Source organism: Asterias amurensis, chromosome 20 (assembly GCF_032118995.1).
Source record: "Asterias amurensis chromosome 20, ASM3211899v1".
NCBI lineage: Eukaryota > Metazoa > Echinodermata > Asteroidea > Forcipulatida > Asteriidae > Asterias > Asterias amurensis.
The window spans coordinates 6,117,678-6,136,519 of NC_092667.1; the positions used below are offsets into that span (position 1 = coordinate 6,117,678).

General features: G+C 40.6%; 1 protein-coding gene across 1 annotated transcript in view; it reads left to right on the top strand.

Moving 5' to 3' along the window:
- LOC139952195 (uncharacterized) overlaps positions 1–18,842 on the top strand; it is a 70,749-nt gene that overhangs the window by 47,722 nt on the left and 4,185 nt on the right. Inside the window, exons 54-77 of the mRNA XM_071951245.1 lie at positions 219–369; positions 812–1,017; positions 1,456–1,630; positions 2,270–2,658; positions 3,010–3,178; positions 3,460–3,570; positions 4,192–4,476; positions 4,991–5,293; positions 5,728–6,051; positions 6,412–6,566; positions 7,563–7,800; positions 8,335–8,660; positions 9,319–9,463; positions 10,019–10,309; positions 10,966–11,118; positions 11,422–11,589; positions 12,218–12,294; positions 13,226–13,421; positions 13,797–13,919; positions 14,653–14,850; positions 15,304–15,510; positions 16,186–16,389; positions 17,720–18,067; positions 18,488–18,646. Of these exons, the coding sequence (XP_071807346.1) occupies positions 219–369; positions 812–1,017; positions 1,456–1,630; positions 2,270–2,658; positions 3,010–3,178; positions 3,460–3,570; positions 4,192–4,476; positions 4,991–5,293; positions 5,728–6,051; positions 6,412–6,566; positions 7,563–7,800; positions 8,335–8,660; positions 9,319–9,463; positions 10,019–10,309; positions 10,966–11,118; positions 11,422–11,589; positions 12,218–12,294; positions 13,226–13,421; positions 13,797–13,919; positions 14,653–14,850; positions 15,304–15,510; positions 16,186–16,389; positions 17,720–18,067; positions 18,488–18,646 (5,101 nt within the window). The remainder of the gene's footprint in view (positions 1–218; positions 370–811; positions 1,018–1,455; positions 1,631–2,269; positions 2,659–3,009; positions 3,179–3,459; positions 3,571–4,191; positions 4,477–4,990; positions 5,294–5,727; positions 6,052–6,411; positions 6,567–7,562; positions 7,801–8,334; positions 8,661–9,318; positions 9,464–10,018; positions 10,310–10,965; positions 11,119–11,421; positions 11,590–12,217; positions 12,295–13,225; positions 13,422–13,796; positions 13,920–14,652; positions 14,851–15,303; positions 15,511–16,185; positions 16,390–17,719; positions 18,068–18,487; positions 18,647–18,842) is intronic.

Here is an 18,842-nt window from a genome sequence, read left to right on the forward strand (position 1 = left end):
AATTATGCTGTCAGGATTTGAACCAATATAAACACTTTAACACCTTTTGTATCATTAAATTGTGATTTAGTAACTAGACGACAATACTTCTAGTCATTGTTTAATCAGTTGATCACACATGTTCAAATTGTCAACTTGTCAAATTTTTAGGTATATTTTTGATATTTTGTTCAGCTTTTGGAAAAATTTTCATGAATTCATCCCATTTTTCTCCCTAGATATTTTACGGGAATATCGACAAGACAGGTATAGTGAAGACGGAGCTGAATTCTCCAGTATCTGATGTGGTTTCTGTTCGCTTCCACCCCCAAGAGTGGAATGACTATCCATGTCTCCGCACTGAAATCTACGGAATGTACGCCCCAACAGGTAAGCAAATGGCCCTACTCTATGGTGCCCATTTTTGAAAAACTGTTTTAGAAGGGAAATTGATTTGCTAAGATAGAGTTTACAGGGAACTAGTAAGTAACCATTGTTATCAAACGGTAACTTGTGTTCAAGCAAGTTATTGTAGAAATCATTATTTAAGTTAACGACTCGTAGCCTTTAGATCTCAAGGGTCTTTCTCAAGATCCTTGCTGTTCCCAAAAGCGCCGCCTTCTGTAACAGATCTACCCTCACATTATTCCTATTTCGTCCAGATGTTTCCCCAAAACAGAGTGCTTCATACCACCACAGAGTCTACTTTCACTTTCACTTTCACCTAGCCAGATTTTGGTACTTCATTATTATAATTATTATTATCCTTCATTTTTATTAAAATTTCTTTAAGAATTTATATCGTTGCTTGTTTGTTTCTTTCAATGTGCAGATTGTGTTAGCAGCATTTCACTGGTCAGTCTTGTATCAGAGGAGACAGGAAATCCCAACTACCTTGAGATAAATCTAGGTTCATTGAAGACAGTGACCATGATTAGCACCCAAGGTACATCGAGCAAATGGCTTATTGGATATCAAATGTACTTCAGCCAGAACAACGTGGACTGGGCACTATATGTTGAAGGCGGAAGTGCAAGGGTGAGTCAATAGCAAAACAGAAAACCCTTTTTTGAAAGTTTGAAATTTCATGTTTGTTTTAAGAAGTAACTATTTTAAGGCACTTCACACGTTTTGGTAATTGTCAAAGACCAGTGTTTTCACTTTGGTCATCAATGGGCTCAATTGGTCATTGAGAAAACGTGAAAGAAAAAAAAGCACTCTCGTTGCACAAATTTGTGTGCTTTCAGCTGCCTGAAAAAGGCATCAGGCTGAAGTCTATTTCAGATTCAATCATTTGAGTGAGAAATTACCTCTTTCTCAAAAACTACGTTACTTCAGAGGGAGCCGTTTCTCACAAAGTTTTAAACTATCAAACTATCAAGTTGCTCGTTACCAATTAAATTTTTATACTTATTTATATTTTGAGGATTGAAATGTCAGGCCATTAACTATTTTCTTCTCGTTTGATATCCACAGGTTTTCATTGGAAACACTGATGACAGTGATTATGTCACCAACCCGCTCCTCAATGCAATTGATGCAGTTTACCTAAGACTAGTACCCACTTCAGTCAACAGCGGCCTGTCGAGCAATGTGAAAGTGTACGGATGTGCTTCACTAAATACAGCGGATGAAGTGCCATCAACGACTGGTACGTGGATCCAATGTTTTAATATTCTACCTTTTAATAAATTTGTAGACCTAGAGTCTCAATCTTTCAACTTCCAGCATGTCCATGTCTCTCCTAATCGTTACAGATGTCAAACTTTTTAGGTACTTAACGCTCTATTTCACAGGTTTGCCAAGTTTGTGTGCGGGAGCACTCAACATTACTAGGCATTCTTTGCTTACACAGACACAGAAATTTGGTTATTGTAAGAGCCATGAAATAAGGCAGAGCCACAAAATTTGGCCTTGTTTAACAGTTTGACCTAACTAGGGTACTTTTTGTGAAAAACCTCATCAGTATTACATATTTGTGTGTACGAGTGCTACACGGATAACTAAGCATTCTATGCTTACACTGAAATTTGGTGCTTGTTAGCGAAGAACGGTGATCGGAAGCGCCGAATTTGGCAGGGGAGCTAGCAGAGCCATGAAATGTGTCTCTGTTAAACAGCATAACCTCACTAAGTTACTTTTTGGGAAACCCTCCAACCGTATTACAAGTTTTGTTTATGAATTGTGTTTTACAGTTTGTTTTGAACCATCTGGGATTCCCAACTACATATTTGATATGGACCTCATCACAACCTCATTACAAGTTTTGTTTATGAATTGTGTTTTACAGTTTGTTTTGAACCATCTGGGATTCCCAACTACATATTTGATATGGTTCTCATTACAACCTCATCCATTCTGAACTTCACTGCCAGCACCAACGACACTGTACCCAGCAACACCACCAAATACCACCCACGATACGCCCATCTACACAACCCAGATATCCACCCAGTGGAAGGAATCAATGGGTGGGTGTCGGAGCCCGGAAGTCTCCTCAGCTCGTTGGATCAGTGGTTGATGATTGATTTTGAGTCCAGGATGACCATTACTGGATTGGCTCTTCAGGGTGTTCTATTACCAGAGGGGGATGTAGGAATGGCTGAGTTTAGCCTGCATTATAGTCTGGATAATGTCATCTGGAATACCATGCGGAAAATGAACAGCAAGGAGACAAAGGTATGAAGTCATTTCAATTTTAAGAACTCTGCATTAATGAAAAGAATGTAATTCCTAATTTGAACTTGTTGTTAAAGGCATCAGATGATGTTTGTAATTACTCAAAATAATTGTCAGCATAAAAACGTACTTGGTAAAGAGCAATGAGTGTTTTTTCTTTCATCATTCTCTGCAACCTTGATGACAAATTGAGTCCAAATTTTCACAGGTTTTTTATTTTATGCATATGTTGGGATACACCAAGTGAGAATACTGGTCTTTGTCAATTACCAAGGGTGTCCAGTGCCTTTAAAGCTCCAATAAATGTAATCCTCAAATAACATAAATTTTTCTCGCTTGTTTGTGTTCTAGATTCTGGCAGGCCCAACGGATAGTATTGATGTAACACTCATTGAACTGACTGCTGATGGGGATACTGACCTTCGACCTTTGACCCTTCGCTACTTACGCATACAGTCAGAGGTCAATACAACTGATCCAGTTGGATTGAGACTTGAGACATATGGATGTTCTGCTGCTGGTCAGTTTCATTTTGGTTTCAAATTATTTTAAATCTTGGAAACAAATTATTCCTCTGAAGCATTCAGCTTTACTGTTCCAAGGCTCAACATGGTACATCGAACAAAGATGAGGACTGCTGACAAAAGAGCTGGATAGCTCAGTCACTATACCAAGTTTATGATAAAACCTGGTAGACGGCAGCAGAGGGATCACCTTCAGGGGATGTGACTTTTATTATATATAATATTCAGTTCAAATGTTGTTGATGATTAGTATCTTTCCCTTTGATTGTGATTTTAGTGGACTCTGTTTGCAAGGATGGCTGGTCAGTATTTGAGAATTCTTGCTACAAGTTCTACCAGGCCGATAAACAGGACTGGGACGGTGCCCAGAGTACATGTGTGAATGAAGGTATGTTGAATGTTCTTGCTACAATGTTTTCTTTTTTTTTACCAGGGCTTTTATCCGAGGCTGTGTGCAAATTGGCAGTAGCATGTTAATGTGTTATATTGTTCAGGACTTTTCTGAGGTTTTCAAGTAATTTGTTTCTTGTGAAAGTATCAATGCCACAATGAAACCCCGACTTGAAAAAGAAAAAGAAAGTTCTCATAATTAAATCCAGGGTTTTGATGTTGTTGTGTTAGAATAATAAGTAAGCACTCACTGTGTTTTGCAGAACCTCGATTGTGACCCATGGCTAAAAATCTGCCATAGTATACTTAAATCTCTAAAAAGCACTGGACACTCTTGGCAATTAAAAGGCCTGAAGTCTTTTTAGGCATGTGGAAGCCCACAAATTTGTGAAACAAGGGTGGGTTTTTTTTTTTCAATATTCTCCAGCAACTTTGATGCATATATTTTCAAAGCATATATTTACATAAGTGTATAATGCATATGTTAGGATACACCAAGTGAGAATACTGGTCTTTGACAATTACCAAAGGTGTCCACCAGTGCCATTTAAGTCCATTCCCAGATAAACCTGTTTTGTCATACAGCTAGAAATTTCCTCTTGTTATTTGGTAACTATAGGTGGCCATCTTGCAACGATCAACTCTGTCCGTGAACAAGACTTCCTGGCAAACTTCCCCCGTGTCTACCCTGAAAATGACTTCCTGATCGGACTGAACAGACGAGCAGACTTTAAGGAGTTTGTCTGGAGTAACGCTACATTCTACTCTTACTCTGCTTGGGCTAAGGATCAACCCACGGATGGCAAGTTTGATGAGTGTACGGCACTCTCTAAGGAGATGAATGGACGTTGGGTCTCGGTGGATTGTAGTGATATGAGGAGTTATGTGTGTGAATATCAGAGGGGTAAGTCAATTCAATTCAAGTTCCATTTCTATATTTCACTGCTTTACAATAAATATAAGCTTACAAATTAACATTAAACCAAATAATAACAGAAAAATAAAGAGGGAATAAAGGCAAACCCCTATAAGCAGTTGCTTGTGTTGGACAACCTTGTTAAGAACACGAGACTTGACAAAAAAGACATAAGGAAAAAGTGGCAATAAACAAAATTATAGATTACATGCCAATTGTTCTGTTGGCAAATGCTCATACTGTAGACATAACATTCTGCAAACAATTTTACACTCTGCTGACAATTGTTGTCTGAGTAATTGCAATTTGCATCTGAAAACTTTCCTGTTCAATGGTTGATTGATAAAGACAAACTGTTTTCCCATAGTGCCTTTATTTATTTGCTTATTGTTTTGTTTCTTGTAAAGCGCTGTGGTGCCCTGAATAGAGCTCTCGATAAATGCCTGTTATTTTCATTATTTTTATGCACTATAAAAACTTTGATAATTCTTGAATGTTACAGAGTCAACTACCTACGTGGTCTGTGGTGAGAACGATTGGCTTATGGCTTGTCCCGATGACCACAAAGTCAATGTTACAACTGCCCAATGGGGGCGCACTTCCGACTGGCTCACCTGCCCTCAAGAGACCCCGTTAACTGCATCTGCTCTACCGTGTTCATCAGACACCATAGAGGGCGACATTGATACAGAATGTCACAATGTGACTCGGTGTAGCGGTCTTGTAGATGAGTCTGTATATGGCTATCCGTGTTCCGACGCAGACATGCATTTATATCTCAATACTACGTATGAATGTGTAAAAGGTAAAAATAAGTCAATAGACTGCGCAAGTCTAGCGGATTTTTTATCATTTTTGACCACATACATTGCTTTATCGCAAGAAGGAAACAAACTCGCATACTTTAACAGGTTCCTACGTTCCAAATCATGCAAGACTTGCACAGTGAGGTCTTTTTGCAAATAATGTCAGTGTAGGAATCAGAGAAGTAGGCCTTAAAGCAAAACGGTTGTTGTTTGTTTTTTTGCACATGAAGACAACTTTTAACGGCTGTGACAGGGCTAGAATCTTAGGAGAAAGTTCACAAGACCGCAGGGCTTGAAGTTAAAAAATTGACTGGACATGAAGTTTGTTTGCATGACCAAAATAAAAATGAGACAATTTTATATCAGAATTTGTTTGCATTTATTTCTAAAAAGTTGTGTAAAACTTATACAATGCTTTTACTACTGTTATTAGATGACATCAACTACGCGCGTGCCTGCCAAGATGACTTCCTGTACCTGACATGCCCTCCTGATGACCAGGTCCTACACATTGTCACAGCCATGTATGGCCGCACTATGGATAACTCAGTATGTCCGGGACCAGACCATAACGTCATTACAAACTGCACCTCATTAAACAGTCTCCAGACTGTGCGCACATACTGCGAGGGCCACCATTCCTGTAAGATAGCAGTTGAGGTTACGGCCTTTGATGACGATCCGTGTGTTGGAGTTCAGAAGTATCTCGACGTCAACTACACGTGTGTCTACAATGAAATCATCATACCTGACGTTTGTAAGTAATAATAACAAATAGAACTTATACCCCAAATGAACATTGTCTTTTTTTTCTTTTAACAACCATCTGGTGCAGTTTGTATAAACATACACAATTAAGCGTTTTACTTCATAGAGCTGTTTAAATATACTGTCTTGATTTGGTTTGATTTGATTTGAAATGGTTTGTTTAAAACAGACCATCGCAGACAAAAGCTACAATTACAGTCAAAATGAGTTTAAAATACAAGAAAACAATCAAAAATAAAACATCAATATTAAACAAAAAAATATTTACAAAGATGGTTATAAACTATAGTGGTCCATGTGTAAACATATCTACGGGTCTATAATGGTCTAATTATCGTTGTATTCTTAGATGAGTACCAGGGAGACTGTGAAGAAGGATGGTTGAAGCATGATTACCGGTGTATCCGAGCCTTCCCCAATGCATCCATGAAGTTTGAAGCTGCTGATGATGAATGTAATAAAGAACACGGACATCTTGCTGGAGTTCCGGGCTCTAATACACAGGTAAGGTTTTAAACAAATGTTGTATGCCTAAAACATCACAAGGCCAGACGGCCACTTCAAGGCGAGGGTTACACTTAACTGATTTGGGCTGTAAACCTAAATCAACTGCCACCAGGGGCACCTTGCAACCTACTCCTAGGGCTGAGACAGGGTGACTACCTTCATAGTCTGTAAGGATGTAGGCAAGGGTATCATCCACTAGGAGCCACCTACTCATGGGGCTGAGACAGGGTTACCCCCTTCATAGTCTGTAAGGATGTAGGCTAGGGTATCATCCACTAGGAGCCACCTACTCATGGGGCTGAAACAGGGTTACCCCCTTCACAGTCTGTAAGGATGTAGGCTAGGGTATCATCCACTAGGAGCCACCTACTCATGGGGCTGAGACAGGGTTACCCCCTTCATAGTCTGTAAGGATGTAGGCTAGGGTATCATCCACTAGGAGCCACCTACTCATGGGGCTGAGACAGGGTTACCCCCTTCATAGTCTGTAAGGATGTAGGCTAGGGTATCATCCACTAGGAGCCACCTACTCATGGGGCTGAGACAGGGTTACCCCCTTCATAGTCTGTAAGGATGTAGGCTAGGGTATCATCCACTAGGAGCCACCTACTCATGGGGCTGAAACAGGGTTACTCCCTTCATAGTCTGTAAGGATGTAGGCTAGGGTATCATCCACTAGGAGCCTGACTGGTAGAGCAGAATGAACTACCTTCTCACTTTTTATGAAGAAACTTTGTGACTTGCTCAAGGGCATGAGTGTCGTGACTAGGATTCGAACCCAAACTCTATGGCTGACTTCTTTCTGAGAGTCCTTGGCTTTACAACTAGATTATGAAATGAAATTTAATGAAAGTATATAAAACAAGGGCTTGCCATTGGGGAAAAAGTTAATGTTTTCGCTATTGCTACAAATTGTATCCCAAACATGTTTTTGTGTACGATATTTTCTCTGGAACGGTTTATAACTATTTGACCCTTGACCTTTAATTGTAGTCCTTCCTAGAGGGTCTTCTAACTGACTACTCGTCTGGCATCAACTACTGGATTGGATGCGTACAGACAGATAATAACACATGTAGATGGCGTGATGGAATCGGACATGAATTCACAGATTATAACTCGCAGTACGTGTCAGTCGGTGGAGAACGTTGCATTGAGCTTAGGGGAGATGAGAACTACAAATGGGAGGATAAAAGATGTGATTCAGAAAATGCGTTCATCTGTCAGCAAGGTAAAGTAGTAATAATAATAACTAGTTCTTATAAAGCGCATTTCACAATAATGCCTCAATGAGTTTAACATTGTTGCTCTGGTCATTGGGCCAATAATATTCCTTTAATCTTTCTCAGCTCCCTGGGGAGTATAGAGCCCCCAGGCTGCCGTGGTGCTCTGAAGGCTTTTTCATACACAATAATACAATATCAACCTCAACCCTCTTAGGTAGAGGTTGATATAAATCCTTTCTATCGCAATTTCACGGCCCAAGTTTTTGCCAACCAAGTTGGGAAAAATATGGGAAGCCACTACAGATAGCCACAGTTTGTAACGATGTTACATGTTCAAAAATAGTAAAATATTAACAAAAACAAACAGAATATTATTCTTTTGAGTCCATCATCTCCTCTCAAATGTTTGGGCAGAATTGGGCGCATCTCACAGCCTTCTCGTTTGCTGCCATCAGGTCTTTAAGGCAGCACTGCTCCTCAAGGGCTGGGCGTGAAGGTGTCACACATTGTCTTACTAAATGACTAATTTTGTTTTGCAGACTGCATGTTAACCTTTGGCATGATGGATAAAACCATCGGGAATCACCAGCTCACCGTCTCAAGCACCAAGCTGATCGCTACCTTAGACTCCTTCAAGTGGGATGCTCGCCTTCATGCCCCCTACGGAGCGTGGATCGCCGGTGAGAGGGATACCAGCCAATTCTATCAGATTGATTTTGAGCGTGTGATGAGAGTGAAGAAGATCGCAACTCAGGGGCATCCTAAATATGAGTATTGGATTGAGGAATATCGGCTGGATTATTCCGTTAACGCTACGGCCAACGGGTCCATGTGGATGACGTATCAGGAAGAAGGAGAAGACAAGGTACTGCCTTAGACTGGTGCCCTGTCTTTATTTGCATGGACAGGCACTGGTTTTACAGGTCTAGTGATTTCATTGGATACAATGGTTTCATTTGATACAGGTGATGTGAAGTAATCTTTCCATTTCTGTCTTATGATTGGCCCGAGGTGATGTAGTGTCAGTTTGCCCTTTCGACCGTCTGCATGCAGCATACATGTGCATAATGTTGTGTATATCATGTAGTGTTGTTTTACTCACTTGGGTTATGTGTACGTATATCTGAGGATTGATTGTGAATCTCTGTTTTGAAATTTATCTGGAGCCGTACATCAAGTCAGGATGGTGTGTGGCGTTATTCACAAATCTCAAAGTGTAGCATCAGATGCTCAACCTAGATAACCCTACCCGACCTCGTTCCCAGTGGCTCGAGCTCTCTGATTTCAGATTAATTTTGTATTGTAAATTTATGACCTTTTTACTGTACATATACTTACTGGTTTTCTACAGTTGTTGTTTTGAATTGTTGCTGTTGTCTGTGTATCTTTGTTTGATTCTAATGTGTGATCAGGGGTTACTGGGCATGTGTGCCTGTTCAGGGTTTCCCTTTTGCACCACAATGTTGTATCTTGGTGTTTGTGTAATAAAAGGTAATAATCTAAACTACCTTTCTTTTCTTCAGATATTCCAAGCCAATACAAACAACACCTCTGTTGCCTACCAATACTTTGACCATTTCATGTTTGCTCGTTATTTGCGTCTTGTACCTCTGAACTGGACTGGTGAGATCTCGCTGAGAGTAGAAGTCTATGGATGCTATCTGCAAGGTCAGTTTCAGAATCAATTCATTTGGGTTGTATGGGTTGGTGTAGTAGTATCTTTCCTCGCCTTCCACCTCTAGAACCCGGGTTCACTGGGGTTTTCCTTCCACATCTAAACTGAAACTTCCTTCCTCTCTTCATTTGGTTGTGGCTAGTACAGTGATTAAGTTCACTTTTCTGAGAGTCCTTAGCTTCATTACCAGAATAAATTAAAGGAATATGACATTTTGGCTGTCAAATTCACCAAATCTATGAAGGTAAAACCACTAAAAATGCTTCAGATTACACAGTAGGACTTTTTTTAACACAAAATACCAACACTAAGTAAACAAATGTTCAAAGGACCTTTTTTCAATGAAGCTGGCTTTGGCAAAATTTTTAAACAATTTTAGTCGGTCCAAAAAGTGTTGAAAAAACCTTGAGGGAACCCTTATTTTGACTCCCAGTTATGTCCACACAAGATGAAGAATCCGTAAAATGATTCTCAAATTTCTTTATACTTTTGAAAGCTTCTGTATTTCTAACAATTATCTTACCTTTATTTTTATTTTTTGTTTTCAGATGACAAACCTGAGGTTCTTGAAGTTGTGAACGTCACCAAACTCCACTACGAATACAATGGAACAATCCAGTGCCATGCTTTTGGTATACCAGTCCCAACAATGCGTTGGGAGCGCGATGGTTTCCACTACACCGGGGGCGTTAATGCGACTATCGTGACCTATCAGGAGGACGACTATCACATGATCTCAGAGGTGCAGTTCCATCCGTTGAGTGATGACCGAGGCTTCTACACATGTGTTGCAGAGAATATGTACGGGTCCAATAGAAAGTCATTCTACAATCACAAAGGTGCGGTTTATTGCTAGTAACTTTGCATCCTTGCAACCCATTTGAGAAACTTTGTTCTGTTTGAGAAAATGTTTATTTTTTTTACCCCAGTTCTATAAAGAATAATGGCTTCTTGCTTAAATAAATCAATTAATCAATTACTCAATCAACTAATCAATCAATCAATTAATAAGGAAGGCAATTTTGTTTTTCTAGTTAAAAAGACAAAATTGCATTTAACTCCCAAAGCTCTTTGATTGTCTGAAAGAAAGAAAACACTGAATTATAGAGTTGACTGCATTAACATACATGTAGGTTTGCTCAAAATTGGAAGAGCCTTTTAAAATAAAAATTTCTTTATAAGAAAAATTCACCATAAATTTCCTTTTTTTTTCCATTGACAGATATTTACAATTATTAGTGTATTATATAGTGAGCCAATTCACCTGACATCATCAATTCAATAATCCTGTTTGCCCCATTTTGGGCGTTGATGTCCCCCTTGTGTTATACAGTGTAGTGTGCATTTTAGACAACACAGATTTTACACGCTTTCCATAGTTTTTAAGCGCATTTGGACTCCCTTAGTGGCAATCATGGAAGATGGTAGCTGTGTGTGGCATTTTGATGACTTGTAAATCTAAGTCGTTAAGAAATCTTTGTTTTCTTAACTCCAGGTTTGCCGACTTATCTTGGAGGTAACATCCGCTGTGATGATGAGGTCTTAGAATACATCTGTCCTGAAGGACAGTATATTAGAATAACCAGCGCATCGTACGGTCGACTACAGAATGAAAAATGCATTATCTATGATGATTATTACCCAACTGGTGAGTCCGTACACTCTGGTTACATCAAGTTTTCTTGAGAAAGTTTTAATTTGGGGGTTGAAGAAAAAGGAAAACTTACTCAAGCTAGATTTGAGCCTGCCGTCTGTGTATTAACACATAACAAGAAAGCTCCATTGAAGAACGAGGCTAGAAAAATACATCCTTTTCATCTTAGAGCAATAATTCTCTATTTACTTTATGCTGACTTAAAGATTTTTTTAAGCAATTTTTCTAATGTTTTGTTTTGTTTAAAGTTTAAGGCTTGAACATTTTTTCACTTTGCAAAAACATTTCTTTTTACAGATTGTGAATATGACACTGATACAGTCATGCATAGGTTAGAGAGGCAGTGTAATAATAAACGCCATTGCATGGTTCATATCAGTCAGACTATGTTTGCAGAGAGTGGGGTATCATACCCACAGTGTGATGGCTTCCCACTCTACATCAATGCCACCAGGGAATGCGTCGGTAAGATTTGTTAAAAAATCTATAACAATTATTATGGAAAAGAGATTATTAACAATGATTTCAAAGGTTGCTTACAACCAATACCATCTTTATAAAAAAGGAGGCTTGTGGAAAGAAATTACTCAAATTTGTTTTGGGTTTTTACCCTGCCTTAAAGCATTTGGTTTGTGTAATATAAACTGATGTATTTCTACAATGGATGCCTGACTGGTGAGAAGCTTCCAAATAGACCGCTCTTGAGCTGCCACTTCTGCCTCCTCCACAGACCAACCAGCGCCCAGTCTGGAGAGGTCCCTCTGGATCACATTTTTGCATGTTGTCCTGGGGCGCCCTCGTCTGCGTTTCCCATGGGTTGGTAACCAGGGGCCAATTGCATAGAGCTGCTTATACAGAAAATATTGTTTAAGAGTTATCTGTTTAGATGAGCAGGATACCAGTCACACATTGTAAATGTGACACAGCAGTTTGGTTGGTAACCTTATTCTTGTAAGCATAATGTTGTTGTGCTTAGCTACTTTTTGTGGTGAAGCAGCTCCTTAAATTGGGTGCACTTTTAGAGTTGCTCTGTGATCGGCTTTGATAAACTAAGAGTTGATGTTAATTCTGGCCCTTGTCCCCACCTCTGTAGGTATGGGATGGACTCCTTGGTTTAACTATGATGACGGTAGCGGTGGAGATTTTGAAACAAAAAACCGGGTGTTATCGGTAAGTAGCTGTTTTGAGGGTAATTAATAGTTACCAAAATGTATGCCTAAAAACAACCACTGCCCGTCATGCGTATTGGAACTAATATGTATGCCTAAAAACAACCACTGCCCGTCATGCGTATTGGAACTAATATGTATGCCTAAAAACAACCACTGCCCGTCATGCGTATTGGAACTAATATGTATGCCTAAAAACAACCACTGCCCGTCATGCGTATTGGAACTAATATGTATGCCTAAAAACAACCACTGCCCGTCATGCGTATTGGAACTAATATGTATGCCTAAAAACAACCACTGCCCGTCATGCGTATTGGAACTAATATGTATGCCTAAAAACAACCACTGCCCGTCATGCGTATTGGAACTAATATGTATGCCTAAAAACAACCACTGCCCGTCATGCGTATTGGAACTAATCAAACAGTTAAAATTGTTTTAACCCGTTTTTTTTTTTTTTATATTAACAATATTGCACTTTATTCCCGATGCAAATTTAACATCTCTTATATTGCACTTGGTGGGTATTGAATACAATGGATATTTGCACCATTTTTATGTGAGGTTAGAGAATTGCTGTTTTTGCCCTCATCATTTGTTTCCTATCTTAGATAGAGTCCTCACTCTATTAGGGCCCTTTTGGAATCCATGGTATTGGATTCAGCCTCAGGCTCTGTTCTCTCGTCTGAAGCCATGATCAAGCACGTATGCAGACTGCATGCGCAATATTGTCAATACAACCATTGGGCCAAGCTAGCCTGAGCTGAATCTGGAACTCGAAAATAGCCTAGAACTCTATCTGTTGGGAAAATGTGTACATCACAAAATTGAATTTGACATTTCCCTTCCTCTTTAAGATCAATCTCCTTTGAAAAAATAAGTCCTAAGTGCTTTTTCCTTAACGCAGCTTTTTCTCTTCATCCATCCAGACATATCCCAGTGAGATGTGCCCTTCACCCAATGGTATTGAATGCCGTTTAGCCGGTAACCAACAGCCCTACTACACTGCAGGCCAGATACTAGAAAGCAGTTGTAGTCTCACCAAGGGTCTGGTTTGCAATGATGGGGACCAGTCCAACGGTGAAACATGCGAAGACTACGAGACGCGCTTCTTGTGCCCGCAAGGTTAGCTACTGATTAACCTTCTTGACATTAATTGCTTACTGTTCAAAGCATAGGGTCATAGTTTGGTTTTTGTCAGCAAATTGGTTATTTTTATGAGCAAAATTTTAAAGAAAACAGATTTGCAGGTTTCAGCTGAATGCAATGTCTACATGCTAAGTAAACGACAGGCCTCGGAATACCCCGCAGCACCACAGTAATTGCTGTGGTGTCTTGTGCAAGGTCCCTGTCGAAATTTGCTCATAGAGGGAATTATTGCTGTGCCCCTTCAAGAGTGAAGTTCAAGACCTGAAACACCAAAGCACTGTCTGGTTATTTTCACACTTTAGAGAGACCATTGAAATGATATGCCAGATGACTCTTAATGTATGTGTTTAGAATACCTTGGAGTAGGTGAAGTAGAGTCAGCAATAGAGTGTGACAGCGAGGAACTACACATCTTATGTCTGAATAAGAGATATATTGAAGTACATGAAGCATTCTATGGACGAAGGGAGGAGGGTAAGTTCATATCACCGGCAAGTCTGCAATTTCGACATCAATTTTGCACTTTCAACTTTTTTATTTGCCATCTAATAGCAAACAAATTTGTGCAACGAGGGTTTTTTTTTGCTTTCATTATTCTCTTGCAACTTCTATCTCCAATTGAATTCAAATTTTCACAGATTTGTTATTTTGTGTATCTGTGGGGAATCGCCAAGTGAGAATACTTGTCTTTGACAATTACCAAAGGTGTCCATTTCCTTTAGTCATAAGAAACCAAAGCGTGTTGCCATTGTACCCTTATAGCAGAAGTGGTTACCAGTGTGTCCAGTGCCTTTTGTCATAAGAAACCAAAGCGTGTTGCCATTGTACCCTTATAGCAGAAGTGGTTACCAGTGTGTCCAGTGCCTTTTGTCATAAGAAACCAAAGCGTGTTGCCATTGTACCCTCATAGCAGAAGTGGTTACCAGTGTGTCCAGTGCCTTTTGTCATAAGAAACCAAAGCGTGTTGCCATTGTACCCTTATAGCAGAAGTGGTTACCAGTGTGTCCAGTGCCTTTTGTCATAAGAAACCAAAGCGTGTTGCCATTGTACCCTTATAGCAGAAGTGGTTACCAGTGTGTCCAGTGCCTTTTGTCATAAGAAACCAAAGCGTGTTGCCACTGTACCCTCATAGCAGAAGTGGTTACCAGTGTGTCCAGTGCCTTTAAAACATGTAATTTCATTATAAATTGATGTGATTGCTTTGTAGGTCTGTGTTCCGTTGGTAACAACTACTCCTACCCTCTGGATTGCTCCTGGGATGCTGGCGATGTCCTGGACCTCGTTAAGAGGAACTGTGATAATAAAGAGGAATGTCGACTCAATATCCAGCTAGCTACGGTGCTTGGGGATCCTTGTAATGATGTACCCAAATACCTAGACATCAAATATACATGTGAAGGAATGCGTAAGTGCAGCCTAAATCTTCTCCTTTTGTGTACAGCAACGAATCAAATGTTGAGCCATAGGGCCCAATTTCATCGCTCTGCTTACCGCCGAATTCTGCACTTACAATCACCATTCTCCACTTACTGTTCAAGCGCCAAATTTCTGCGCTAGCTGTTTAAGCAGAGAATGCATAGTAACGTGGAGTACTTACATACAGAAGCAAAAATTCCTGCTAACCAGTGAAATACGCTTAAGGTAAGCGCGGAAAGCGCGGGTTCTTTGCTTACGGCCTGATCTCCATTACCTGATTTCCATGGGGTTCTTGGCTAGTATAGTGATTAAGTTTGCTTTTCAGAGAGTCCTTGGCTTCACAACCAAAATAAATGAAAGGAATATGAAAGATGGGTTGTCAAACTTACCGCAGTGGTCTGTGTTGTGACTCTTTTATTTCTTGTATTCACGTATGAAACAGGTAAAAGTATTGGGCTTCTTCATCCAACAAACAGTAGCAGTGCACCTTCATATCCCAGCACATTTGCCAATGACGGTAGTGCCAGAAGTTCTTGCTCTGGTGGCTACTGTTTCCAATCAGAAGAGGAGACTGCCCCTTGGTGGTTAGTGGATCTCGGCATCAAGCGGGATATTAACTACGTCAAAATTATCTCTTGTAGTAACTATGGTGAGTTTCTGTTTCATAATTTGAATTTAGCTGTGCATACCTGTCGTTGGTACGTGTCCCACTCTAGTAAATTGTTCTTTGCTCAACTCAAAATCATTTAAAATTTACACAGTCAGTTTCCCTTGTGGTTTTTAATTTTGTATTACTTCATAAAAATAAAATGGAGATCTTGGATTTTGCATTGTTTGAATATGTGGCACGCTCTGGCAGAGCTGATACTGAACTCAAGCTTTGATGTTCAGCAGTGTGTGGGTTGGAGTCCTGGTTGTGACCCTTGTGTCCTTCAGTAAAACTGTTAACCGTTATTTCTGCGTCCTTGGGATAGGATGAAAAGCCGCAAGTCCTGCACGTAAAAAAACCCAGTGTACTTAATGAAAAGCGAAGGGGTTCGCCCCAGTGTTCCTGGTTTGATTGGCAGCATATTGTGCCACAACACCTTGTCAACCATTACATAGTGCTATGTAAAGTAATAGGTCTCATACTTCAACACCTGGCTCAACAATACCTCTCTGGAAAATACTGAACTGAGTGACGGGTATGAGTACTATATCAAGAAGCCACTATTATTAGTATCTCCTCTCCACCAATCTGATTGGATAAACTGTCTCAGGTCAGAGTGACCAATATTATTATTGTTTTGTAACTGTGTTTTTTAAATATCCTTCCCATGTTCAGTGGATGACTTCGTGGGAGCTCAGATCCGAATTGGGGACAGCCCCAACTTCGTGGAGAATCCTACATGTGGGCGTAACTTCACAGCAGATGACGGCCATTATGCCAATATGTACTGCAATCAGGTCATGTCTGGTCAGTACGTCAGCGTTCAGGTACCAGACCGGACCTCAACACTCAGACTCTGTGAAGTCCAACTCTTGTATTGTAAGTATTGCTTGAAGCTTTGCATGGTGTGGATAAATAGGAAGTAACTATAAATGAATAGTCAACTTGGGTGTAGAACCATCATCTCTTTTGTGGGAGTGTTGACTCTGTGGCTCTCCTGAGGTGTAGAACCATTATCTCTTTTGTGGGAGTGTTGGCTCTGTGGCTCTCCTGAGGTGTAGAACCATTATCTCTTTTGTGGGAGTGTTGGCTCTGTGGCTCTCCTGAGGTGTAGAACCATTATCTCTTTTGTAGGAGTGTTGGCTCTGTGGCTCTCCTGAGGTGTAGAACCATTATCTCTTTTGTGGGAGTGTTGGCTCTGTGGCTCTCCTGAGGTGTAGAACCATTATCTCTTTTGTGGGAGTGTTGGCTCTGTGGCTCTCCTGAGGTGTAGAACCATTATCTCTTTTGTGGGAGTGTTGGCTCTGTGGCTCTCCTGAGGTGTAGAACCATTATCTCTTTTGTAGGAGTGATGGCTCTGTGGCTCTCCTGAGGTGTAGAACCATTATCTCTTTTGTAGGAGTGTTGGCTCTGTGGCTCTCCTGAGGTGTAGAACCATTATCTCTTTTGTAGGAGTGTTGGCTCTGTGGCTCTCCTGAGGTGTAGAACCATTGTCTCTTTTGTAGGGGTGATGGCTCTGTGGCTCTCCTGAGGTGTAGAACCATTATCTCTTTTGTGGGAGTGTTGGCTCTGTGGCTCTCCTGAGGTGTAGAACCATTATCTCTTTTGTGGGAGTGTTGGCTCTGTGGCTCTCCTGAGGTGTAGAACCATTATCTCTTTTGTAGGAGTGTTGGCTCTGTGGCTCTCCTGAGGTGTAGAACCATTATCTCTTTTGTAGGAGTGTTGGCTCTGTGGCTCTCCTGAGGTGTAGAACCATTATCTCTTTTGTGGGAGTGTTGGCTCTGTTGCTCTCCTGAGGTGTAGAACCATTATCTCTTTTGTGGGAGTGTTGGCTCTGTGGCTCTCCTGAGGTGTAGAACCATTATCTCTTTTGTAGGAGTGATGGCTCTGTGGCTCTCCTGAGGTGTAGAACCATTATCTCTTTTGTAGGAGTGATGGCTCTGTGGCTCTCCTGAGGTGTAGAACCATTATCTCTTTTGTAGGAGTGTTGGCTCTGTTGCTCTCCTGAGGTGCTCTCATGTTCAGTACCTTCTGGAGACCAAGGACAAAACAAAAAAGAGGAAAATAAACAGACTCATAAGGGAAATTCTAAAGACCAGCGTGCCCACAAGGACAAACCTTAACTACAGGGACAATGGAAAGAACAAAATATGTCTTTACAGGGATGCTTATTTGAGAAAGAGTGTTTGATTTTTGTTAATTCCTACAGTTGACAAACGTGAGCAGACAGCCGTTGCCTGCGATGGCCAGAAGCTTCAGCTGGCGTGTGCCGCCTCTACCAGTTTCTTCATCAATATCTTAGATGTTTTCTATGGGAGAGCCGAAAATGGCAAAGTTTGCCCACACATGTTTGCGAATCACACGTACAGCGGCGGTTGCGTAGCTTCCCGTACTACCATTATGGGTATTGTGCGTGGCCGATGCCACTTGCAGAAGTCATGTGAGCTGGATGTACAGGGGGATGTTTTGGACGCGTTGGTCGCTGGAGCGGGAGATCCGTGCCAGAGTGAGTTCAAATACCTGGAGGTGACGTATCAGTGCAGCCGATATATTCAAGGTGAGAAGTGTATCAAAATAGTAATAATAATAATCATAGTTGGTAGAGCGCCAGTACATTAATCCACAGGTTGATGGTTTAAATCCTGCTCTAGTCAATTTTTCTTTGTTCAACCCTAAATCATTTCAAATTTAACCAGTCAGTTTCCCTTGTGGTTATAATATTTGGTATCTGATATAAAAAGTTGTATTCCCTTAAAAAAGGTGATCCCCTGTCTGGCGCTTCCAAGGTTGTTTCGTAGTTTGTGTTTGATCCCTGGCTACACGGCAGTTAACAGTTGCTGACTGGCAACCCCCCACAATAAAGGTATTGACAAAATAAGGAGACTGCCAACAGAGGGCTAGATAAATTTTTTTGAATTCAGGAGACGTCTCAGTTCTAAATAAAATAAAATTACCATTTCCAATTACCTATCAACAGGAGAGCTAGACACTGACACTATAGGTTTAGCCTCTATGGATGAGTTACTACAGTTTGGCTGTCTCGGTTTCAAGGGTGTTATAGACATCACTAGCGCCTACGTCAAACCATCGACAACCAGCATCCCACCTTGGGCTCCTCAAGATTCAGGCATTGACGGTACGTTTATTATACTCATTTTGGTTTTACCCGTATACAGGCACATTACTCGGGTGGGAATCGAACCCACGACCCTTGCAATTCTAGAGCAGTGTCTTATTAACTAGACCAGTGAGATTACTATGTAGCTAGAGGCAGTTCGAATCCTATATTTTAGCAGCGTTTACAGCAATGATTAAATAGATGGAAATTTGCA